Source organism: Drosophila montana, unplaced genomic scaffold (assembly GCF_035044405.1).
Source record: "Drosophila montana isolate Dmon_TW-CO22-7 unplaced genomic scaffold, ASM3504440v1 contig_2178_1, whole genome shotgun sequence".
NCBI lineage: Eukaryota > Metazoa > Arthropoda > Insecta > Diptera > Drosophilidae > Drosophila > Drosophila montana.
The window spans coordinates 365,427-388,003 of record NW_026997075.1 but is presented as its reverse complement, the minus strand read 5'-3'; the positions used below and the strand labels follow the sequence as shown (position 1 = coordinate 388,003).

At 39.3% G+C, this 22,577-nt stretch overlaps 7 protein-coding genes across 8 annotated transcripts; 4 read left to right on the top strand and 3 right to left on the bottom strand.

Annotated features, from left to right (window-relative positions):
• Positions 1 to 206: 206 nt before the first annotated feature.
• LOC135427564 (uncharacterized) lies at positions 207 to 2,175 on the bottom strand. The gene is made up of 4 exons (XM_064681103.1): positions 1,947 to 2,175; positions 1,376 to 1,878; positions 588 to 1,314; positions 207 to 519 (listed from the first exon to the last, which is right to left on the bottom strand). The coding sequence occupies exons 1-4, from the start codon at positions 2,024 to 2,026 to the stop codon at positions 438 to 440; spliced, it is 1,392 nt and encodes a 463-aa protein (XP_064537173.1). The 5' UTR covers positions 2,027 to 2,175; the 3' UTR covers positions 207 to 437.
• Positions 2,176 to 2,583: 408 nt separating this feature from the next.
• Positions 2,584 to 3,643, top strand: Paf-AHalpha (Platelet-activating factor acetylhydrolase alpha). The gene is made up of 3 exons (XM_064681107.1): positions 2,584 to 2,735; positions 2,809 to 3,261; positions 3,339 to 3,643. Exons 2-3 carry the CDS (start codon positions 2,866 to 2,868, stop codon positions 3,618 to 3,620), a joined length of 678 nt encoding a protein of 225 aa, XP_064537177.1. The 5' UTR covers positions 2,584 to 2,735; positions 2,809 to 2,865; the 3' UTR covers positions 3,621 to 3,643.
• Positions 3,644 to 4,727: 1,084 nt separating this feature from the next.
• LOC135427568 (abscission/NoCut checkpoint regulator) lies at positions 4,728 to 6,113 on the top strand. Its single transcript, XM_064681106.1, has 4 exons — positions 4,728 to 4,887; positions 4,951 to 5,204; positions 5,274 to 5,769; positions 5,826 to 6,113. The coding sequence occupies exons 1-4, from the start codon at positions 4,840 to 4,842 to the stop codon at positions 6,087 to 6,089; spliced, it is 1,062 nt and encodes a 353-aa protein (XP_064537176.1). The 5' UTR covers positions 4,728 to 4,839; the 3' UTR covers positions 6,090 to 6,113.
• Positions 6,110 to 8,463, bottom strand: LOC135427565 (tRNA-queuosine alpha-mannosyltransferase). The gene is made up of 3 exons (XM_064681104.1): positions 8,072 to 8,463; positions 7,734 to 8,016; positions 6,110 to 7,678 (listed from the first exon to the last, which is right to left on the bottom strand). Exons 1-3 carry the CDS (start codon positions 8,166 to 8,168, stop codon positions 6,934 to 6,936), a joined length of 1,125 nt encoding a protein of 374 aa, XP_064537174.1. The 5' UTR covers positions 8,169 to 8,463; the 3' UTR covers positions 6,110 to 6,933.
• A 266-nt stretch (positions 8,464 to 8,729) lies between these two features.
• On the top strand, positions 8,730 to 9,936 carry sun (stunted). Of its 2 annotated transcripts, XM_064681110.1 has the most exons (4): positions 8,730 to 8,890; positions 9,062 to 9,192; positions 9,404 to 9,451; positions 9,805 to 9,936. In XM_064681110.1, exons 1-3 carry the CDS (start codon positions 8,859 to 8,861, stop codon positions 9,415 to 9,417), a joined length of 177 nt encoding a protein of 58 aa, XP_064537180.1. In that variant the 5' UTR covers positions 8,730 to 8,858; the 3' UTR covers positions 9,418 to 9,451; positions 9,805 to 9,936. The 2 variants fall into 2 exon arrangements, with proteins under 2 accessions (XP_064537180.1, XP_064537178.1); XM_064681108.1 differs by lacking the exon at positions 9,404 to 9,451 and having other exon boundaries at positions 8,731 to 8,890.
• A 51-nt stretch (positions 9,937 to 9,987) lies between these two features.
• Positions 9,988 to 12,435, bottom strand: PGRP-LE (Peptidoglycan recognition protein LE). The gene is made up of 6 exons (XM_064681105.1): positions 12,208 to 12,435; positions 11,835 to 12,085; positions 11,418 to 11,726; positions 11,248 to 11,361; positions 10,607 to 10,671; positions 9,988 to 10,533 (listed from the first exon to the last, which is right to left on the bottom strand). Exons 2-6 carry the CDS (start codon positions 12,061 to 12,063, stop codon positions 10,171 to 10,173), a joined length of 1,080 nt encoding a protein of 359 aa, XP_064537175.1. The 5' UTR covers positions 12,064 to 12,085; positions 12,208 to 12,435; the 3' UTR covers positions 9,988 to 10,170.
• Positions 12,436 to 12,753: 318 nt separating this feature from the next.
• mRpS30 (mitochondrial ribosomal protein S30) lies at positions 12,754 to 14,829 on the top strand. Its single transcript, XM_064681102.1, has 2 exons — positions 12,754 to 13,306; positions 13,358 to 14,829. The coding sequence occupies exons 1-2, from the start codon at positions 12,846 to 12,848 to the stop codon at positions 14,583 to 14,585; spliced, it is 1,689 nt and encodes a 562-aa protein (XP_064537172.1). The 5' UTR covers positions 12,754 to 12,845; the 3' UTR covers positions 14,586 to 14,829.
• Positions 14,830 to 22,577: the final 7,748 nt, after the last annotated feature.

Here is a 22,577-nt window from a genome sequence, read left to right as displayed (position 1 = left end):
TTGGACAATCGAAATATTATTTTGTTGGAGTTACTACAATTATATTCTTTATTGGTTCCTAGATGCTTTGAGTATTAACAAAATAAAAAAAAAGTGGAATAAGATGACTTCGGGGTTGGGAACTATAGACAGCCCCTGTTGCAAGTAGAGTTCTACTAGTTAAGACAAAAAAAATTGGTATATGAGAAAATATTGAAAATACTTGGTTTAAACTTGACTAACGGTTTACTGAGCGGGCGCCGAGCAATTTGTGTGTGGCCAACGCATACAAAAATGTACAGCAATATGGGCTTAAATCTAAAAAAAAGGGTTACGAGTTGATGACCAATGCTGGATTAACGTATAGATAACGTTATTGATAATTGATGCATGTGTCTAGGTTAAACGTTCACATAGTAATTGCCTAAGTTCGTGTGGCTTCTGTACGGGACACTTGTCTAGCGATCCCGGAAGAGCACCGAGTGCAGCGCATCAATGTCCACCTCCACGCCAGATGAGTTTGTGGTAACGGTGCGAGAGCTACAACAATTGAAGAAGCAGCCAGTCAATTATGGGCGTAGCAGGAGTAGTGTTAACGGAATACCAACCTGATCGAGTGTGCGGAACGATTGGATGAGTGCGGATTGACCAGCACACAGTGCATGGGCTGGCCATCGAACTCACGCTGGTGATAGGCATCCACGGCCATCTCGGCGTGCTCCAAGGACTTGTAGATAACCTCCGCAGTGCCCGGACGCACCACATGCGCATCATACATGGGTCCAATGTCATTGAACAGCTCCCTTATGTCCGCCGTGGTCACGTTCGCGTGCAGATTGCTCACCAGCAATCGATAGCCGGGCTTATTGTTCACCACGCTCAATGGCAACGGCATCGATATGGTCGGTGGACTGCGACGCTGGTGCATGGGCATCGAAGGCATTAGTGGTGCAGCCATATGCCCCTTCGGCGGCTCGCTACCATTCTCATTCGCATAGATGCCATGCGAGACCCGGCGATCTGGCTCGCTGCCAAAGAGACGGGCACGCAGTGACTCCGGCAAATTTGAGGTTGCCACCAAATTGCGCTGTCGGCGCTCGAATATCTTTTCGCCACCAAGCGGTGGTGGCGGCATAGACGGCCGCTCCACCCGATTGCGAGCCGCCTCGTAAATGGCAAACGGATCACCGGCCAAATTATTGCTGCCTGGCGACGTTATCTCCACGCCGTCCATGTCCAAGCTATAGCCGTCATAGCCGTGACCCATGCGTGGTCGCTGCCCGCCGGTCGGCTGGCTATTGTAGTTGCCCAAATGCAGCGTGCGTGCAATTTCCTCTACAAGAACAAACAGAGACATTTCACCGTTTAAGTTGGATGAGGCAACGGATGAACTCACCATCCTCCAACTCCTGCATATTGTCGTAGTCCACGTAACCGCGTGGTATAAATGGTTTGGCGGCTGCATTTAGCCGACTGGATTGATACGGCGCTCCTGAGCTGCCACCGGACTTGTAGCCGCCATGTGAGGGTCGCTCTTCCTTGGGATCCCAGAGCGTTTGTATGACGCCGCCCGGCCGATTGCTCATTGTAATTATCCGCTGACCAAATCGGCCCTTGTGCAGGCCACCGCCGACGCCGCCGCCGCCAACTCGCGATGGCGCGCGCCCCGACTGCGGCTGCGGCGGCAGCGGCAGAGGCATGGGCATGCGCTCCTTCTTGCGCTCGAGCAGCACGTTGCGGGCATCGATGCCAGAATCGCGAATGTTCTGGTTGAGTATGTCGCGTGCATCCACAATTTTGGCGCGCGTCTTCTGAATGATCTTGTTGCGTGCATCGTAGGTGCGCGTGTGTGGACCCGGCTTGTTAGCCGGCTTTCGCGGCTTCATTTGAACGGCATGGCTGTGGCATTAACGGAATATGCAAACGTTAGCAGAGCAGCGCCATTTTCTTTTGGCCCGAGCACTTACAGTTTTTTATCGTTGGTTCGTGGGGGGTTGTGTATGCGCTTGCGCTCAATTATCTCGTCCAGACTGAGGTCCACATCCATGGTGCTAGAATCGCGCGTTGCGCTTTTATAATTGTTTATTTATAAAATGCTGCTTTCCATGCGATAAATTCGTTAAAATACTGCAGTAATTTCCCCAGAAGCGATGTTGCCGTCTAGTGTCTCGTCTGATGACAGGGAAAAGTGACAAGCGGCGGCCAGGGCTGCAAAACTATTGCCGATTGCAATACCGATATAAATTTGTGTAGATTTGGCACAATAGCTATCGATATTAATTAAGCCAAATTTGCTTTGTTGATAATGCGAGAGGCACGAAAAATACTATTGAACTGAACTTAGCATAAATAAAAATTCGAAAATTATGCCTAACTTTGAAAATTGTTTGAAGTTTTCTATATGTTTCAAGCAATGTTTGTGCTTCAAAGAACAGAGTAATGAGCCATGGAGAAGGCAATCATTTTGTTATAAGAAATAAACGATTGCAAAATAAAATTTTTTGTTTATTATTTAATTTTGTTTTATCAAACAAACACTTTAGCCTTTATTAAATTAAAATGGCTAGCAATCACCAATTACCGATATATCGTGTGTAATTTTTCTCGATTGTTCGAAGTGATGATTAAAATCGATGATCGGTGCAGTTGTACATCACTAACGCCGCCGCTATTTTGTGTTGTCAATTATTCTCTTGGTTATAATTATTTTCACCTGAGTTCGCTATACAAACTCCTTTGGGCAACTCATAGAAAAGGTGCTCCTACAAAAGTGCTGCGACAGCCGCTTGCTAACGAGTCCATTAAGCAATTTGTATTTTTGTTTAAAAGGTTGCAACAGCGTACACCGCATGCTGAATATAAAAACACACCAACAACAAAAACAACATGAATCCCTGCGCTGTGCCCACAGCCGTGCCCGATGTTGACGGCGACAAGCGCTGGCAGAGCATACATCGCCGATTTATATCCGATTGCCGCGAAAAGGATCCGGACGTGATATTCCTCGGCGATTGCATATTCGAAACGCTGCAGGACACCGACACCTGGAACCAGTACTTCGCACCGCTGCACTGCCTCAACTTTAGTATACGGGACGATCGCACCGAACATGTGCTGTGGCGCATCGAGAACGGCGCCCTCGACAATGTCAATCCCAAAATAGTTGTTCTCCACGTCGGCACCAATAACGTGAGCAACAGCGCCGCCGAAGTCGCCGAGGGTCTGCTCGCCAATGTCACAAAGATACGCGAAAAACTACCCGGCGCGTACATTCTGCTGCCGGTAAATAAACCAGAGAGCAACTCTTTAGTTCAAAATCATACCATATACACAATACGATACTTTTACATATTTCGCAGTCATTACTACCACGGGGCCAGCAACCGAATGCGCTGCGCGATAAAAATGCGGAGATCAATGAATTAGTCAAGGAGCAGACAAAGGGATTGGATCGCGTGCAAACTGTTGCCATCGACAAGGGGCTGGTGCAGCCAGACGGCAGCATCAGCCATCATGATATGTTCGACTATAAGAGTCTCACCAATACCGGCGCCAAAAAGATTCTCGAGCCATTGCACGATTTGCTATCGCAAATACTCAATGAAAACGAACTGGAACGCGATCTCACTCCATCCGAATAGTTCACTCAAAATGCAAAAAGAAATTGAACTCAGACAACCCAAAACCGACCTAACCGCTTTATCTGCAGCAATGAAAGTATTTACTCGTGTATTAATCGGGAATTCTATTTATTTTGTGGTTTCCAAAAGAAAAAGAAAAAAAGAAAACCAAAAAAATAACGCAAGTTTCCTTAACCTATAAAACACAGCTTCAAAGTTATATTTTATCCCATACTCCTAGGTTTAAAGTCTAAAATACTGCATATGGCTCAATATATGCGCAACACGATATACAAACACGCATGAAATTTTGTATTTTACATTTATACTAAATATAATTATGATAAACTATATATATAAAACTTAATATGCATATTAGTTTCATGGCCAAAATGAAAAAAACAAAAAGATTTACATTCCCTGAAACTTTTAAATATAAATAGGTTTTAAAATATAAAATATTCGTGGAAATGTTATATTATTTTTCATCTATTTAGCCTTTGAAACTGAACTCACTTCGCATTAGGCGATATAAATGTGAGAAATTCAAATATGCGGCAGCTAAAAGTTACTTCAGTTGTGCTGCTTAAGTTCTGCAATATATCGTAGGTTTTTTTTTATGAGTATGTACAAATAAAAAGAAACAATCGACAAAATCTGTAATGTACTCTATGTATATCTCTAATATAGTCGCCTCTCTATACGATTCTCATGTACTGAGTCGGTGGGATTTTGGTAAGTGGGAGTACGGAGAACTGAGAGTGAGCATGGGGAAACGAAAAACGAGTAAACCACATAGATTCAACAGAACATAAAGTAACAATTCAATACAACCTATGTAAACTATGATAACAAATAGTATCAATATATCCTTGGAAAAATCGCTTAGAAGACGATACATTTCAGAAGATATATAAAGTTTAAGGCTTGGAAGAGACCGTTGTCTATGAAATATGACGCATTTGTTAGTTAACAGAGGTTAGTTAGTTGCATATATGTATATGCATAGCTTACGGCCTATTTATCCATTTTTAATCGGTTCACTGGTTCAAAAGCGTTAATGCGCCTGTCTAGAGACGGCAGTGAACAAAGACAAACAAAAAATATCGATAGCACGTCGGTGTATATCGATACTCATGAGCAAAATACTGTGAGTCAAAGCTTTGATTTCGTCCAATAAGATCTTTGTTTACTTTTTCTAAATTCTAAAAAAGAAAACTTTCTTTGTGCTGCCCACAAAATGAGCTGCTACGGCTGCAGCCGTAAGTATGGACTCTTCTGCAAGGAGGTAAGGAGGCTGCCTAGCTGTACATGGTATGATTTGGCGTAGATTTAAATTAGATTATTGCAGCACGGTTGCCCGAACTGCGGTTATTCGTACTGCGCAAAGTGCCTGAAGAGGCCAATTGCTGTGCCCCGCCATGGCGGCAAGGTGCTCAACGTGTGCCTCATCTGCTACGACAAACTGTCCAAGCTGCAGGCCAACGCCGATGCCGAGAAAGTCATTGACTGCGAGGCGCTGCCCGGAGAGCTGGTGACCAAGCTGCGTCTGCCGCCAAAGAACACAACGCCAGCCGATGCCGAGGCAGCTGATGCACTCTTCGAGTACGTAATTAAAGCAATCGTTAGCTAAGCTCGATATGTATATTTATACACCATTATCCCCGACTACAGCAATGTGCTGCCCTCTGAGGAGCTGGCCGCTGTGCTGGCGCCCATAAGCAATGCAGCTGCGGCCCCAGCTCAGGCCACGGGCAGCGAGGATATTGACGAGAACCTGGACAGCGCAATAAGCAAACGTTTGCAGAATCTGAAGGCTGTCGAAGCGACTGATGACGATATACGTGCGCGTCTCTCCAATTTGAGCGGCATGCCGCATCAGAAAAATTATGATAAAAAGGATCTCTTGTTGTCCACCGACCAAAGAACTGATCAAGACAAAATCAAGGATCTTCTGCACCAGTTTATGGGCGAAACGCAGCTGGATCAACGTGTCGACGATGACCGCAACGATGCCATCTCCGATATTGAAAGACGTTTGCGTGCCCTGCGCGACGCGCCCATCGACGGTGCTGGATCGGAAGCTGCAGCTGGCTCGGCGGCCACAAATACTCCCAGTGATAACGAAGACGAGAACGATGAAACTGTCTTGCAAGACATCATGAAAAAGGTGCCATGGGATTTGAAATTGTTTTGTATACTTTAAACTCACTCGATTTATTGCAGTACATAGCGGAATCGCAGTTGCCGGCAGCAGCCGATCCCTTAGAGGCGGAGCTGGGCACCACAAACAATGCGAACAGCAGCGAAAACGAGGAGCTGCCTTGGTGTAATATATGCAACGAGGATGCTGTCTACCGTTGCCTTGGCTGTGATGGGGAGCTCTTCTGTGCCCAATGCTATCGCGAGTGCCACGACGATGAGGAGTACCGCGCGCACATCAAGGAGAAGTACAGGGCGCCGCCCAAATTCAAAGAGAATCACTTTTAATGCTGCCTGATTGGGCGTGCTTGTTGAGTTTGAGTTAATTTTATTTTCATTTTGTATGCTTAAGCGTTTTTGTGTTTCGTTTTTAAAGTAATCCTGGATGCAAATAGCTAATTTTAAGATTGTGTACATAATGTGAATGTATCAAAACTGTCAATATTAAAGAGGTACTCTCTTACAAAGCCCTAACTTACATGTCTTGATTCAAATCACGAGTATTTCAGACGCGTACGTCTCTGTATGCGAGACAGAAATCATGGTTAAGACAGAGACAGGGATAGGCTTGGCGAATAAAACATTCGGGAAAAAACCAACTCGCAATACAAGACGGTTTCCGATATTGATTAACCAATTTAAATAATTGTAATACATATGCACATATACGATTTAAGCATAATATCATACAGCGATTTAAGGTAAACAAACACATACATATATGTATATAATCGCATCAATCTTAGGCATATAACAAACTCAATTTCAATCTATAACGAAATGCATATTTGACGACAACAACTTGCAGCTAACCTGCTGCCAAAAACTGGCAATTCATAATTAACAATTGTATAAGAAGATAAACATATAGGATTGTTGGCAAACATTTAAAAAGAGAGTACTGCTGCATTCAAGCAATTGTGAACAGGCCTTATTAACTTACACATATGCATGGCTTTCAACTATATAATTAATTGTATATAGGCAATATATATATACCTATGTATTATGTGTATTTGTGGTAAATTGGTCAGTTATCTTTCGCTTGGCTTACGAACTAAATTCGATGCTTATTGCACAAAACAGCAATTGGAATTGTCATATTACGTACTGATGTGTCTTTAAGGCACCACTAAACCGAAATGCGCATCTTTTCCATATACTTGGGCACCAAATGCTGTGCCGAGTAGCGTTCAAAGGTGAAGTAATCGAAGAATTTGTCCCGATGCCTGCGAAAGATTTCCGGATTGCGGCACCAGTTGTAAAGCATTTTAATCAGCGAATTGGACGTATTATAAAGGTTCTCCTTCGGGTAAATCTCCGGATATACAAGCTTGTTGGGCGCAATGGGATAACAGCCGCAATAGGTGGCTTCCAGCATGGCCACGCCATAGAACTCGTGGCCAGCCGTCGAGATGACAATATCGCCAGTTAGCAGCGTTTTTATATACTCCTCGCGCGTTAGGTGGCCAAAGTTGATAAGCTTGGCTCCCAGTTTCTCCTGTATGCCATCGAAGGCCTCCGGCACCGCCTGGTAGCTCTCACCGCAAATTGTCACCTTGAAGTCAACCTGACGCTTGTTCAGCTCCATCAGCACTTCCACGAGCAGCTTCGGATTTTTGTCGTGCTCCCAGCGATGTGGCCAAATCAAATGCAAACTGTCCAGCTCAGTGTTTATATCCGCGTCCATGATGTGCCGCTTATTGGGGAAGGCATGAAACTTGATGGGAAAATACAGAACTTCACATTTCTTCTCGATGCGCTCTCGCATGTGCTTCAGTTTAAAGTCGGGCTGGATGTTCAGGAAGGGCTGCACATTGTCCAGAAAGGACATGCGATTAAAGTTGGAATTGAAAAGGACGATATCCGCGGCGAGACTGGCAGAAAATGCAAATTGGAATCGACAAAGACAACAAAGAATTCAACCCTCACCAAGTAAGAATCTCATTTAGACCATACTGGCAGTCCCGTTCCTTGACCTCACGCACCGGATAGACCAGCTGATTCTCATGAAAGTAAACAATCTTGCGGCAGCTGACAAGATCGGGCCGGACACCAATAAGCTCTGCCAAATTCAGCACGGAGCTCGTCAGCAGCACTTTGTAATCGTGTTCCGGCGGTATTAGCTGCGAGAAATACAGCGCTGAGGTGCGCGCACGCCAATGCCACTTCTTGGCAGGAAGACTAAAGATCTCATAGTCGGCCAGGTTCAAGCCTGTTGGCAGCGATGTCAGTTTTAAGAATTATAGCTCTTTGAATACTTTACTTACATTCAATTAACGTATCTATGAGCTGCTTGTGGCTGCCGCCGAAGAATGGCTCAATAATTAATATCGGTGGCTTGGCAGACATTGTGTTGCACTGCATCTGAGCACAATAACTGGGCTGTGTAAGAGTTGTGCAATAATTAAATATGCTTGGTTGAACCTTAACCTTTGGATAAGTTAGCGGCACATGTTTTCCACATAATCCACACGATATATACACATATGGCAGTGATTACACATTGTGCAAATGTTTACGCATTACGGTTAAACTTGTTGCAAGAAAACTTGCTGCCAAAAGTTCATTTCGAATGATAACACAGCAATTAAATCGACGGGTCAATTTATTGACAATTAAACATTTGTGTTAAACAACAACTGTTACACATGTGCAAGAGAGACGCAACACAAACAAAGCGGAGGGACTGAGTACAATTCGATGCTGCTAAGCATCGATAGGTCGATATCATTTAAAGTATTGAGACTCATTGCTTTAAATAAATTATGCAAGTTAAAACAACAAACGGCAATTCAATGTTATGCTTTTGACAGCCTTAAATAAATAAGCTTCTGTCAAAATCACCTGTAAGATTGAAAATATTTTCCAATATAGCATCGATACAAGATAAGTATCGGCAGTGTTGCTTGAGTGTATTATCGAAAATTTGGATTCGAAATATCGATTGGATATTAATATCCGTAAGTCTCATCTTCAACTCCGAAAGCGCCTGCTCTAGCAAAGGTCTGAAATTTTGTTCTCGGTGCGAATAATTTGCGAAAAAGATTTATCAAAATGACCAACGCCTGGAGAGCAGCTGGACTTACGTAAGTAAAACATGCAAACAGCATAAACCGACTTTATAAATTGCACATCGGCGTTATTTTGTACGCATTTTGCGTACGTTACGTAATTGTTGTTTGCTGCAATTGCACTAACACACACACACCAATTGCTCCATAATCGAATGCATCCGTCTTATATCTGAACTTTTCCAGCTACATCCAATATTCCAACATTGCCGCCCGTGTGCTGCGTGAATCCCTGCGCACGGATCTCCGCGCCGCCGCCGCCAAGCGCGACGAGAGCCACGTGAAGTTTACACCTTGGGCCAACGGCAAGCCAGCACGTAAGTAATCGTTGTGCAATCGTAGATCGAGGGCCAGTTTATACATAAAAGTTCCAGCAAAGATCAACGGATTTGCTCAAATATGCATTATATAAATGCGATACATATATATATGTGTATATATGTATATATATGTGGGCCAAAATGGCCTCGTTAGTCTTTCTGGTCTACAAATAAGTCAAACATTATCCCATTTCTCGGTGTATTACAGATGATAAAGCATAAAAAGCAACTGCGAAACTCAGTTATGTAGCAATGTGTAAGTTTTGAGCTGCCCCAATTGATGGCATGTTATAATTCAACTGTTGCTCCTGAACACTAACTAGCCGGCCTGTTGTCTGGTTTCCTTTAAATGTGCTCAAGATTTTAACCAGTTTAAAATTTGCCTTCAAAAGCGTTTTGACTGTACGAGTGAGATAGAACTACGCAAAAATAACAGCATCTCTCTCTCTCTCTCTCATGTGTCCTGCCCAGTTCCATTCAGCAAATGCGAAATTTTGCTATTGCCTCTTGTTTAATCCACTGCAAGCTCTGCGTTTTGTTATTAACTAATGTACGATACATCATGTTATCAGATTATACTAACTATATTATTTATGTATTCCCGAACAGCTCGCAAATCGGAAACTGCCTAGACGCTACCACATCAACTGGCGGCCATCAAGATGCAAGGGCAAAATGTTGACTTGTTTCCATAATTAAATTATACGAATTACAAGAAATTAAATAATGAAAAAATCTAAATATGTTGTCGAATAATCTAATTTATGTGCACTCGATATTAAAAACGCATAGTTTATAGGGAAACATGTAGAAAAATAGATCTTTGGAATCGTATATTGTTTAAGCAAGGACAGATTTATGGACAAACGTTACGAAAACAAGACACGCGCCTTTTGAAGGCATACAATTATTTGTCCACGACAACCACCACATTAATATTTATCGAAATCCTGTTCCGAGAAGTCATGTAATACGCTACTTTTGCTCATCCTGGGCAATATTGTAGAAATGCGGCCAGGTCTGTATCTCCTCGAACAGACGACGACCTGGACTCTCCGTCGAGTTGCATTGGCAGTGACAAATGAGGCGATACTCCGGGGCTATATGTCCATCTTCCAAGCCGCGTGCCAGCAGATTGCGGCACATATTCAACGCATCCTGCGTGGGCAGTTCGCGCATAAAGCAGCCAATGAAACTTATGCCTAGCGCGACTTTATTGTAGCCCAAGGTGTGCGCGCCAACTGTCTCCCAGCCGCGTCCCTCGTAGATGTTGCCGTCACAGCCAACAAGAAAGTTGTAGGCAATATCATTCCAGCCGCGACTCTCGATGTGAAAACACTGAGCGAAACGAAAAAGGTCTTAAGATTAGCACAGCTTCATGAAGCGATCCGCAATGAAGTCCAATGCTCACCTGTATGTCGCGTATTAAACGCACGTTGATGGCCCGCTTCTCGGAGCTCTCGGTGGCAGTGTGTGCTGTGGGGCATATAAATCGCCATCTATTTATTGGCTTGTTGTCATATAATACCAGTTAACTAGGCTCCTTTTACTTGATCGCCGTATTTTCCCATTTAGCTTTAGCATATATTCATTAAAATCCAAGTTTATGTTTGTTATGGCAGAATAGTTTGTGCAGAAAACGGAATGGTCGTTGTTCTAGCAAAGCGAAGGTCAAATATACCACTGAGCGGCCCTTAGCCTCTCTTAAAAGGACACAGAATACTCGGGATCTGGGACAAGACGGGGTAAAACAGACCTTAAAACGAGACTGTATGTGGCATAGACAAGCCAAAAGGATCCTTTTCCCCCAATTTAGACGCTCTCGGGATCTGTCAACCTTAAATAGGATGACATCCTAATAGGCTCCCCCATCGGACATTGTTTCCCAAGAAATCAACTCGACAAAGTGAATTGAATAGACATTAGAGCATGTTGTGCATGAATGCACCGCAGATCTCAGTATCTGCATTGATTTGGGAATGTAGCCCCACCAAGAAGCCTTAATATACATGGTAGCTAATAAATTCCTACGGGCTAAGGCTAGGTACTCACATATAACCACATATTTAACGGGTCGTTGCAGTTTTATTGGCGCTTCCATGGGCATTTGGGCTAGCCAAGAGTGGCGCGGCACTATGGAACACACCTCCTTGGGTATTTTGAATTCTGTGCATATAAAATTTGTTACTGCCAGGGCAAAGAGCATGCTCAGGTGTACTTACTTTGGCTACTGATAAAGACACCGGCATTGACGCACTCCTCAGATTCGTCCAGCTCTGTGTCCTGTTGCTGATTTTGTTCGTTTGGATCTGGCACGTCGACCAGAGACGTTTTTCGACGCTCCTTGCGTTTGCTGCGCGGATTTGTTGGGCCATCGGCAATGATCTGTATATTGCCATTGATATTGGTCACGTTGCCAATGTGCACATTCGTGGAGTTGCTAATGTTTACATTTCCCACGGTTTGAATGCTGTTGATCGAATTGAGGAGATCGCGCAGTGTGTCCATTATGATGGAGCCTTTGCTAGCGCCTGTCGAAATATTATGTATATACCATATTGATATTAATAAAGAATGCATATACTATATATATGTATATATTTGTATTTATATTTATATAGCTGACGTGCTTGACTCACCCATTCGTGTGCCCAACGCAATGGTGCTGACTTCTTCGCCAGTATCGTTATCGTCATCCTCCTCGTCCTCATCCTCTTGCTCGGTGAACGTGTGCTCGCTGTATTTGTAATCATCCAAGCTGTCCACCACGGATGATTCGGCTATTGACTCCAACTCGTCCTCCTCCTGCGAGGCCAGCCATTCTCGAGTGCGCTCCTGCGCCGCCGACAATTTGGGCATATTGGTCATATTTTGTGCGTGTCACTTGCAACTAATAGTTTTCATTAGCGCGTGACGTCGCCAATAAAGTTTGTTTATCAATATTTTAATATGTTAAAAATATCTATATCTGTACATATGTATTTACTTGTGTATATGTATGTATATACTTACTTGCAGTTCTTTGATTAGTTTTGACAGTGGCTCCTCGCAGATAAGATATGGGCTCGCTTAGCGTTTGTCAGCGAAATTTGTGTGGTGGATTATAACCGACAGGATAGTTGGGACTTACATTCATTTGGGAATTACACTAAATAATTAGTATACAAAACTAGTTTCCCAAATTCACATATTGTGCTCACACAAAACAAAACTGATCGTCATGTAGGGCGAGTACGCTGTTCACTGATAGTAAGCAAAATGAATATCATTTCAAATCGATATTCTGACTATCGTGCACTAAGTTATTAAAAACAAATTACAATATACAATATTAAATTGTATAATAAGAAATGGATAAATACATAAATAATAAAAAGTTAATATTTAAAGAGTGCATATACTATTATTTGGCGGGAAAAAATTAAGTCGCCTGTAAGTTTCAATTTGTGCGGCATGATCACACTGAATGCGATGTTTCGCTTCGACGCACCGATAGTTTGGCAAAATGCAACGATAGCAATCGATACATTTATATTTACGATATATATCGTTATCGTTCTTACCAGGTCCGATGTCATAACCTCGTTGGCTCTGCTTTCCGAATTTCATTTACTTTAATAGTTTTAAATTAAATTCGTAGACCGGCGAAAATGTTGACGCTGCGTCGTGGAGAGCAGCTGCGTGCGCGTCTAAATGCAGCCTGCCGCCGCTATCTAGCCATTAAAGCGGAGCCCAAAGCAGTGACAGTGGCTGAATCTGAATACTCTGCAGAGCCGGAGTATCCAGCCATTAGGGATCTCACGTTCAAAGGCCGCAAGCTGCAGTCGGCAGCTGACTGGCACGAGGAGATACGCCGAGTACCCACAGTTGAGGAAAAAATGATTAAAATAAATATGCCTCGCTACTATGGCTACAAAGTGGTAGATCTCAACGACACCAAGGTGCCATTCAATGTCCTGCCGCTGACGCAACATTACACGCGCACTGTGCTGGAGGAGCTGCCGCCCAAGCAAGCCGAGCCCAGCGAAGAGAAGGTTGATATGGATGCGACTGTGAAGGTGGCGCGCGATGATGTTATTGAGGCATTGGAGTTCGCACACGACTGCTACAAGTAAGTTAAATGGGTTGCTAAAAGCAGAGCTAATCCTCCTGAGCATTGCAGGCATAAGCTGACGTTGCTGGATACGCCGCCCGATGCCGTCACACGTGAACAACAGCTGACGCAGATTATTGTGGAGCAGATTAACCGGTCTGCGCTGCAAGTGCTTAGCGCTGAGTACCCGCACTTGAATGATGTCGAAATTGACTACAATCCGCGTCACGAGGCCTTTTGGGCCGTCGGTGGCGTTGATCCGCCCAAGAATGTTGTCAAATCGAAGAAGGGTCGTGACTGGCAGAAGGCGGACGCATACGACAGTGTTGACCGTCTGGTCCAGTATACAGGCGAGCCCTATTTGGCACTGCGGCACCGCCATCAGCTGCCCACGTGGAAAACGCCCGAGGAGAGCGAGAACTTGACGCTGGCCAATCTGTTGCCGCGTTATAAGCATGATGCACGCACCTTGGGCTACAGCACCAAATATCAGCATGCCATCAATGTGCCCGGCTACTGGCCCAGCGCCAATGCGCCCAACTTTGGGATGCTTTCGTTTCAGTCGCGCGCCCATCTACAGCTGCGGCCCCAGGCATGTGGCGAACGCGACCAGCTGGAGGCTCTGCATGCGCTGGGCATTCAATCGTCCTACGCCTGGTTGCTGGCACAGGCCAACTACAATGGCTTTAATACCTACAACGAGCTAACTTACCCGCTAAACACCCAGACTGTGATCACAAACGGGCGAGAATGGAGCTTCTATGAGTACCAGTTGAACACTCTGCTGGTTCATGGTCCACATGTGGATAGCAATGCCCGAGTGAATTTCTGCCGCGGCACGGCTCCGCAACCGCTGTACGGTGAAATTTCTCCGGAAGGTAAATGCATCGATTTTAACGATGGCACGCTGCGTCAGCTGCTCAGCCTCTATATCAATGCGCCGAGCATTCAGCGCACTCCCGATGAGCTGATGCCATACGTGAGAGGCCCGACGCTGCGACGCGCTGCCGATTATGAAAATCCGGAGCAGCGCGAATTTCTGGAGCATACATTCAAGCATTTGGCCTCGAAGCGGCCGCGGCACTTAGAATTGCCCGAGGTTTACATGTGGGAGAAGCTGTACAAGATTGACAACAAGACGCGCGCAATGGAGGCGCGTCGACGCTTCTTCGAGCGGGACATTAATCCGTGGAAGCGCACCCTCGATCAGCACGACAAGGAGTATGTGCCGCGTTCGCTGCGGCCAGGTGGTCGCAAGAATCGCGAGGAGCGATTCAAGAAAACCTACTACCCTTAACTGATATGCGTTGGCCAATGACAGAAGCTCCATTAATTTTAATTTCTGAAATGTTTTCATTAAATAAACGTGTTTTGTTGTACAAAGCAGCGTTTGTTGTTCTGAAATGTGTAAAAGAATATACAATTATACTAAGTCAAGACCAGAGAAACGAGCATTTGAATTCCATGTGGAACTGCATTCTTTAATATTTTTGTATTTCCATTTTTGGTTTTTATTGTTTAAAACATTTTATTTAATTGCATATTGTATCGTTTCTTGCGTTTTTATTTACTAATTTAACATGTTTGCCCTTTAGTAGTTGTTGGCATTTTAAATTGTTTTTGTTTTTTAAGTTTTTGTTATGCATATTTTTGCTTTGCTTTCATTAGTTTTAATTTGTTAATGCATGTATGTGTATGTAAGTATATGTACTCGATTTTCTTATCTTCTGTTGTTCGTGTTATAACTTTCTTAGTGTTGTTGTTTTTTAAGTATTGTTTTTTGAGTTCTGCTTAGCGTCGCTTTTTGACTTTGGCAATCTAAAATTTATTTTTGTTTTTCACTTTAATGGCTTGGGTATAATATATTCATCTTTTATTATCATACAACCATATGCTTTGTTTAAATTAATTTTGGTTTCTTGTTTTCTGTTTTTTGTTTGTTTTTCTTTATATAATTCTTGTATTGCCCAAGTTTATTGAGAGCATTATGCGAATGTTGCAGAGTTTAATTGGTTTTAGAGCACAATACACATTAATCGAATAAATCATATAAAATATTGATAGCTACAACTTGAGGCATTGTTGTTGTGTCGATTTATTGTCCTAGACCAGTGAAGTGTCAATAGTATATTTTCAGAGTTTGTGTGAATTTGTGTTTCTCTTGAAAGCAAAAACAAGCAAATGAAGTAAAATCAAAATGCCTTTAAATATTACACATTTGATTGAGCAAGTTTTTAGACTTCTATTTCCAATTCCCTGATGGAAGTGCATGCAAATATTTATGACTCGCTTGTAGGAAAAGATTGTATTCAAATTGTTAATATTACAATGCCTTATAAATTGTGCATTAATGTTAAATTTAACATGCATTGTAAGACGAATTAAATTATTGTTAAATTGAACATGCATTACAAGCTGAATAAAATTATTGCTTGCTAAACTTGACATTAATATTATTCATATTGCAATGCTTGTTAAATTTAACCTTAATGTTATTTGTCTTACAATGCATGTTAAACTTGAGAATAATGTTATTCGCCTTGCAATGCATGTTATTTTTAACATTAATCTTATTCATATTGCAATGCTTGTTAAATTTAACATTAATGTTATTCGTCTTACACTGCATGTTAAATTTCACATTAATGCGATTTGTTTTACAATGCATGTTATATTTAACATTAATGTTATTCGTCTTACAATGCATGTTGTATTTAACAATAATGTTATTTGTCTTACACTGCATGTTAAATGTAATATTAATGCGATTTGTTTAGCAATGCATGTTAAATTTAACATTAATGTTATACATTAATTTTCTTTTAAACGGCTATTTCAATGAATTACTCGTTTTATTGTGTATTGCATTCAACTATAGAATCTCGATCCATTTCTTCAATTCTAACCAAACGCTTAGCTAAAGGATTATGCTTTTTAATGTTGTTGTTTTTCTGTTTTCACTAGCGAGACTCGTGTGTTTTCTGTGTAGTTCGTAATGTTTAACGGCCCGATGACCTCTATATATTTAGCATTTGCCAGATCACTAGTTATTTTAATTATGCACTTATACTACATACATATACATATATTATGCGTATGTGAGTATATTAAAATTACATTCTTTTGGCTTTTACATATGTGTTTATTTATAATTTAGGTTTTCATTTATTGTTGTCATTTAGCACTTAATTGCAAAACGGCTAATAAATATGCTTTATGTACTAACTGTTCCGTTTTCCGTTTACCGTTTACCGTTGACGAAGATGAAGTTGCCTTATAGCTAATATACTTGTCTGTAGGCAGCCTAAACTAACTTAATTGATAGCTCGTCACGAACAAGAACACACTATATATACATTTGTCTCATTTTCGTTTACTCCACTGCGTGTGTGTGTGTGTGTGTGTGTGTCTGTGCGTGTGTCTGTATTCTTATAGATTTAGTTTAGATATTTGCTTTACACCAACATCACTTGCAATGTTTTAGTATTTATCTACTTTTCATTGCTGTAACGAATAAACGTAGTTATAGGGTACAACATCCCAAGACCTCGTATCTCAAGACCCTAAATTTTGCCGACAAAAAAATAAAACAAATATAATACAAAATACAGATGCGTTATATGCGTGAGTATGTTTGTATGTTTATATATATGGCTATATGCATATCTAAGATATCATCAATAGGACGAGAGATTTTATTTAAAATGAAATCGAACGAAAGTTTGAAATAAAATAAAGTTCTTGTTGAGAAATTTTGAATACAAAAATTATAAACTATATTCGATTTGGAAACAATGCACGAGTTTTATGAACATGATTGAGTTTTGCATTTCAGAATCTGTGGTATGACAACAATATGGCATATTTGTGCTTGAGGTCTCTCACTCTAATTGTATTTAAAGGTTCATATTGAATTGGGAGTATTGAAGAAAATTTGCCTAGATATGTGTAGAAATGAAGCAAAGCCTGCCTGCCTATATAATACGGATAAGTAGTTTCTGTTTCTACCAAATCTGTTCTCTCTCATCTGCGTACTCGCTTTTAGATTTTCTCAGTGTATATAGAGCAAAGGTGAGTAGTTACTCGTATATGTAGTTAAGCCTGTGCCTGTGAGAGTGCGTCTTTTTATTTATGTTTTTTAAGTCTCTTTAACATTTCTAAAGTAAAGCAAGTACAATTTGTTCGTCAATTGATATACATATATGTATAAAGCATGTACGCAAATGACTTGATTCATATTCAAAGTTCGTCTTCGTCTTCATCTTGTTGTTATTTCTTTTTGGAAACCGAATAAAGTTGAGGTGCTCGTTGAGTAAGCCTTTTACAAATACTCGTAGTTGTTCATATTGTAAGAGGTTGCCATTAGAGTGTGTCAAAGTTCGTGGCACTTAAATCAATCAAATCATTCGAAGGGGACACAAACTATCGACAAATCGTAAATAATGTCAAAATATCCATTTTCGAATTCATTTACCTATGCTACAAGTATGTAGTTTCATAATCTGCTTCTTCTATTGTCAAAATGATATAGTATTTATTTGGGCGATTGTCTATACATACTCGCATATATGTATATGAAAGTACTTATACGTTAAGTGGCTCCTATATATATCCGAGTCAAATATAAATGAAACGTTTTCAGTTACAACGCCAATTTCTTACTTAGTTTTTTAGCTACAGAAGCAAACAATAAAATGACTTGCACTAATTGAATATAAAACAAGTAAGAGGTTCTAGTCGGGAGCTCCCGACTAGGGGATACCCTGAACCCTCTTCTTCCAACAGGCGATAGGTGTAGAGTGAAAGATACTTGATATATATATATATGCTATTCATGTCAAGTTTGGTAACTCTAGCTCATATTATTTGCCGTAATTCGTTTTTATCGATTATTTGGAAACGGGGCAAGTTATCGAATATCGGAAAGAAACTCGATCTGCGCGGGGACTAGGAGGACATACAGCTATAATTTCAAGTCTCTAGCTCTTATAGGTTTCGAGACCCTTGCGTTCATACATACGGACAGACAGACGGACATGGCTAGATCGACTCGGCTGTTGATGCTGATCAAGAATATATGTATATACTTTATGGGGTCGGAGATGCTTCCTTCTGCCTGTTACATACATTTGCACAAATACATTATACCCTCTTTACCCATTTTCAATGGGTTCAGGGTATAACAAATAATTGTAGATCCCCTGTAGGGGATTTCCTATAGCTGCGCGAATTTCAGAGTTTCGTCTCTGTTGTTGCCATAAATGGGATTGAAATTGAAACTTTGTCATATTTATAAAACGCATTTGTTAGCTAATACTCGTGTTGCTCTGAATACATTTTATGTGTGTATGAAACCATTTACATTATTAATACATATTCAAAATGTACTTCATACAAAAAACCAAAAAAAAAAGTTCATCAAAAACTGTTGTTGTTGTTTTGGTTTTGTTTTCTATAAATTTAAATAACTTATCTCGATTTAAAATCAAAACATTTTACAACAAAAGTGCGTGGAAATACTACGAGGAAAAAATTACCCTTTAATAGTTGTATTTATTTTCTTCTTCTTCTTCTTCTTCTTCTTCGTTTTGTTATTGATTCACTGCGTCTATTAGGCTTCAGATTTGGTGTTTCTTATTGTTATTCCTCTTCATTTGTTTATATATTTTTTTAATTCTATATTTGTTTTGAATTGCTTGTGGTAGTAAATTCGCGGCAGCCGGATGCGCTTTGCATTAACTTGGCTTAAGTATTTGAGCAAAATTTAGTTTAAAGTTTATTTAAGTTTTCGTTAATTCTCTTGTCTTTAGTTAGATTTAAGTTTGGTTTAAGTGCGTATTTTAAGCATTTAAAATGTTTAATTATCCTTTTTTTTTAACAAGTATTCATATTTATTTAGAGACTTAGTTCTCGTTCAGCTGTTAGCCGTCGCGCAAGGTTGAAAGGTGAAAGACTTGCAGCTTGCTTAGTAAAAATCCATTTTCATTGGCATAAATCAACACCACACTCAGGACTTTGGAAAATGCCATATTCTAAGACAAAGCTCAATGTTGCCCAAAAAATCAGATGAATCAGTATCTGAACCGAACTATATGCATTCCGAGCTGGTTTGTTTCAAAATATAAATCCCTCGAGAAAAATTTGGTTCCGAGAATATCTGACTTGACATATTTTCAGGTTAAAAAAAATTGAATTATTTCTTGAAAAATTTAAAAAAAAATAGGAATGTAGAATACCAGCGAGTTCGTTCAAACCATTAGCCGAATTACCTACAATTCTTTAAGAGTTTGTAGTCCTGATAAAAATAATGATAATAATAATAATAATTATTATTATAATAATAATAATAATAATGAGAAGAATTATAATAATTAAAAGAAAAATAAGATTAAGATTAATAAAATAAAAACTTTAACTTTAACTGAGAAAAATGAGACAAGTAACAAATTAAAAACTTAAACAATATTTCAGTACATTAGTAATAACATTACTAATACCTCTACCAACAACAAGAATTATATCGAAATATATAAATAATAATAATAGTATTATTAATAATAATAAAATAAAAACTGCAGTAATATTTTATTACAGTATTAATAACATAATACTAATAATAATAATAAGAAAAAATGAGACAATTAATAAATAGAAAACATTAATAATAAAACTATAACTGTATACTGCTCTTAATAATAAAAATATATTACAATATACAATGATAATATAATAGTAATAATTTTAGTGCTAATAATAATGAGAACATTTTTGGAGTACATTATTGATAACATTATGCTCCCGTACTTATTATTATTACAAGTGTTGAGCAAAAGTTTTGTTTGAAAAGCGTTTTTCCCAATGTTCCGTTTGGTGTTTGTTTCCTGTCTCAAGTTGACGGCTTTTATGCCAATCGGCAGCGCAAGCTTTAGACCAAAAAGAGTTTTATGGCGTGTTGCCAGCTTGTGGCAGAGCTTTATGTGCAGTCGCTAGCCGACGCTAAAAGCTCCGCTGTGAGGCTAACAGACGGCTAACATTCTCATGTTATGTTAATTAACAGTTGATTTCAAACGTTTAGTTAAATATTCATGCATTTTTAAATATTTGTTTTTAGTAATTGTTTTGTTTTTTTTTTTTAATTTAGTTTAAGGTTTTAATTTAATTTTTGTGTTTAATGTTTTTTCTTTTTTTTTCTTTCAGTTTAGTAAGTATGTAATTTAATTAGTTGTTTGGTTTTAGTTTTTTTTTTTTGTTTTTGGCTTTAAGATTAAGGAAGACCTTTGCTTTTGTGCATAGCCCTTAGCAGCTTTTGGTGTTGTGTTGCAGCTGTTAATAAGTATGTGTATGTGTGTGTGTGTATATGTATTGCATATTACTGAAGTACATGTAATTGGCTGCCTAATTGATAAACATACATACCACAATCGCATATGTATATGTGCACGCAAGTAGATATACATACATATATGTGTATGTATGTTCGTGTTGCATTTACACTATAAAAATACCCATACATGCATACGATTATTGTGTGTCTTACGTGGCTAAACACCAATAAAAAAAAAAAAAAAAAAAATTGTTCTTTTCATTACATGAGGCAAGTACTGTTAATTTAAGTATGTTAATGCCCCTGACCTAATGCTAATGTACATTTAGACCAATATCCATGGTGCTTGGTAATAAGAAGCATGTCAATGTGACACAAGAAATTAGAATTCGTTTACAGCGCAATTGTGTTGGTTTCTCTGACTTTGACATTTGACATTTGACATTGTTGTTCTGTTTGTTATGCAAATTAGAATACATATCAATTGTCTAATTATGTATACACTAAAAAAAAACTGTTCGTGTGTGTGTGTATATTTAATTAAATTTTTTTTTTTTTTTTTAATTTGTTTTAATTTTGTTATCTGTATCTGTATCTGTATCTGTATCTGGAATTGAATACATTTGCTGTTTTACGCTACGCACGAATTTGCTGTTAACTTTTTGCTGTTCTTTGTTGAAATTTTTCGTTTAAAAATTTGTTCATGTCTATATTAAATCATTTGTTTGTTTGTTTCTTTTTTTCGCTTGACATTTATATTAGTTTATAACTTAAGTATTTGTCATATGTATATTTGACTAACCTCTTGCTCTATGCTTTAACTATCGCTTAAACTAAGTACTGTAGTTATTACTTTACTATATGTGTATGTATATATATTTTTTTTTACTCTTTTTTTTAAGTTTACTTTTTGTAGAAGCATTCTTTAGCTAATTTGCATTCGCATACCTTTAAATTTGACTCGTATATATGCATATATGTATAATATTTAAAAATAGTTAACTTTATACTTTGCTTTCGACTTCTATCCTCAACGGTTATGCTGTGCTGCTCTTGTAGCTTGTGATCTTTCATTTGCTTTAAATAAGCTTACTTTAATTTTGTTTTATTGTTGTTGTTGTGGTTTTGGCCATGTTGTTGTTTTAGTATTAACGTTATGTGAACCATTCCCAACTGAAGTTCTGTTTGCATTGTACAAGTATTCAGTTGTCCTTTAATATTTTGTTTTTATGGATTTGCTTTCTTTCTAAGGTATTTTTTTTAAATATTATTTCTTGCAGTTCGACGAATGCGGTGCAAATTGAGAGCCGAAATTGTGGAAAATGTCACAAAAACAAGAAAATTGGTTACAAACACGTTTGTCTAAAGAACATGATACGACATAAGCTATGCTAACTATGTATTTATGTTTAGAGTGTGCTTAGTTTAGTTTTTTTTGTTTTATACATAAACAAACAGCGTTATGTGCCTTTTTTGGGACTGTGTGCCAAGCCGACGACAATTGCCAATTTGAATGCTAATAAGCCTGGTTTTAGCTATACCTTACTGAATTCATCCTTTTTTTTTTTTTAATTATTTTTTGGTCATTTTCAAAGAAAATACAAATTAAATCAAAGCAATTTCAATGAATATAACAACAAATTAAAGGTGTTGTGTGTGTGTGTGTGTGGGTGTGTGTGTGTGCCTTTGTTTTTCATTTATATTTAGTTTTTTTGTTTTTTGTCTTTGTTCATTTTGAATTTGAAATTTATTGTGACTGGTTTACGTTTTGTTCATACTTTTTTCTATCACAGCAACATATTTGTATACACTATTTTACATACTAAAAATGAAAATCATAGAATAATTGTGAAAGACTTCCGAACGAAATGAAATTATTTTACAATAATTAAAAGCAGAAAGTAAATGCAAATTATGGCATCAGTAGACGTGAAAATATCTGAAAATCCATGTGTCGTACAATAT

Bases quoted from the DNA above. Each gene is read 5' to 3' on its own strand.
- LOC135427564 (XM_064681103.1), bottom strand. From the start codon at position 2,026: ATGGATGTGGACCTCAGTCTGGACGAGATAATTGAGCGCAAGCGCATA. The intron at 1,879-1,946 runs GTAAGTGCTCGG...TTAATGCCACAG, and splicing joins CGAACCAACGATAAAAAACT to CCATGCCGTTCAAATGAAGC. The intron at 1,315-1,375 runs GTGAGTTCATCC...TTGTTCTTGTAG, and splicing joins TATGCAGGAGTTGGAGGATG to AGGAAATTGCACGCACGCTG.
- Paf-AHalpha (XM_064681107.1), top strand. From the start codon at position 2,866: ATGAATCCCTGCGCTGTGCCCACAGCCGTGCCCGATGTTGACGGCGAC. The intron at 3,262-3,338 runs GTAAATAAACCA...CATATTTCGCAG, and splicing joins GCGCGTACATTCTGCTGCCG to TCATTACTACCACGGGGCCA.
- LOC135427568 (XM_064681106.1), top strand. From the start codon at position 4,840: ATGAGCTGCTACGGCTGCAGCCGTAAGTATGGACTCTTCTGCAAGGAG. The intron at 5,205-5,273 runs GTACGTAATTAA...CCCCGACTACAG, and splicing joins GCAGCTGATGCACTCTTCGA to CAATGTGCTGCCCTCTGAGG. The intron at 5,770-5,825 runs GTGCCATGGGAT...GATTTATTGCAG, and splicing joins TGCAAGACATCATGAAAAAG to TACATAGCGGAATCGCAGTT.
- LOC135427565 (XM_064681104.1), bottom strand. From the start codon at position 8,168: ATGCAGTGCAACACAATGTCTGCCAAGCCACCGATATTAATTATTGAG. The intron at 8,017-8,071 runs GTAAGTAAAGTA...CGCTGCCAACAG, and splicing joins CATAGATACGTTAATTGAAT to GCTTGAACCTGGCCGACTAT. The intron at 7,679-7,733 runs GTGAGGGTTGAA...ATTTTCTGCCAG, and splicing joins CTAAATGAGATTCTTACTTG to TCTCGCCGCGGATATCGTCC.
- sun (XM_064681108.1), top strand. From the start codon at position 8,859: ATGACCAACGCCTGGAGAGCAGCTGGACTTAC. The intron at 8,891-9,061 runs GTAAGTAAAACA...GAACTTTTCCAG, and splicing joins TGGAGAGCAGCTGGACTTAC to CTACATCCAATATTCCAACA. The intron at 9,193-9,804 runs GTAAGTAATCGT...ATTCCCGAACAG, and splicing joins GGCCAACGGCAAGCCAGCAC to CTCGCAAATCGGAAACTGCC.
- PGRP-LE (XM_064681105.1), bottom strand. From the start codon at position 12,063: ATGACCAATATGCCCAAATTGTCGGCGGCGCAGGAGCGCACTCGAGAA. The intron at 11,362-11,417 runs GTAAGTACACCT...TTATATGCACAG, and splicing joins TGTCTTTATCAGTAGCCAAA to AATTCAAAATACCCAAGGAG. The intron at 10,534-10,606 runs GTGAGCATTGGA...CGTTTCGCTCAG, and splicing joins GTTTAATACGCGACATACAG to TGTTTTCACATCGAGAGTCG.
- mRpS30 (XM_064681102.1), top strand. From the start codon at position 12,846: ATGTTGACGCTGCGTCGTGGAGAGCAGCTGCGTGCGCGTCTAAATGCA. The intron at 13,307-13,357 runs GTAAGTTAAATG...TGAGCATTGCAG, and splicing joins TTCGCACACGACTGCTACAA to GCATAAGCTGACGTTGCTGG.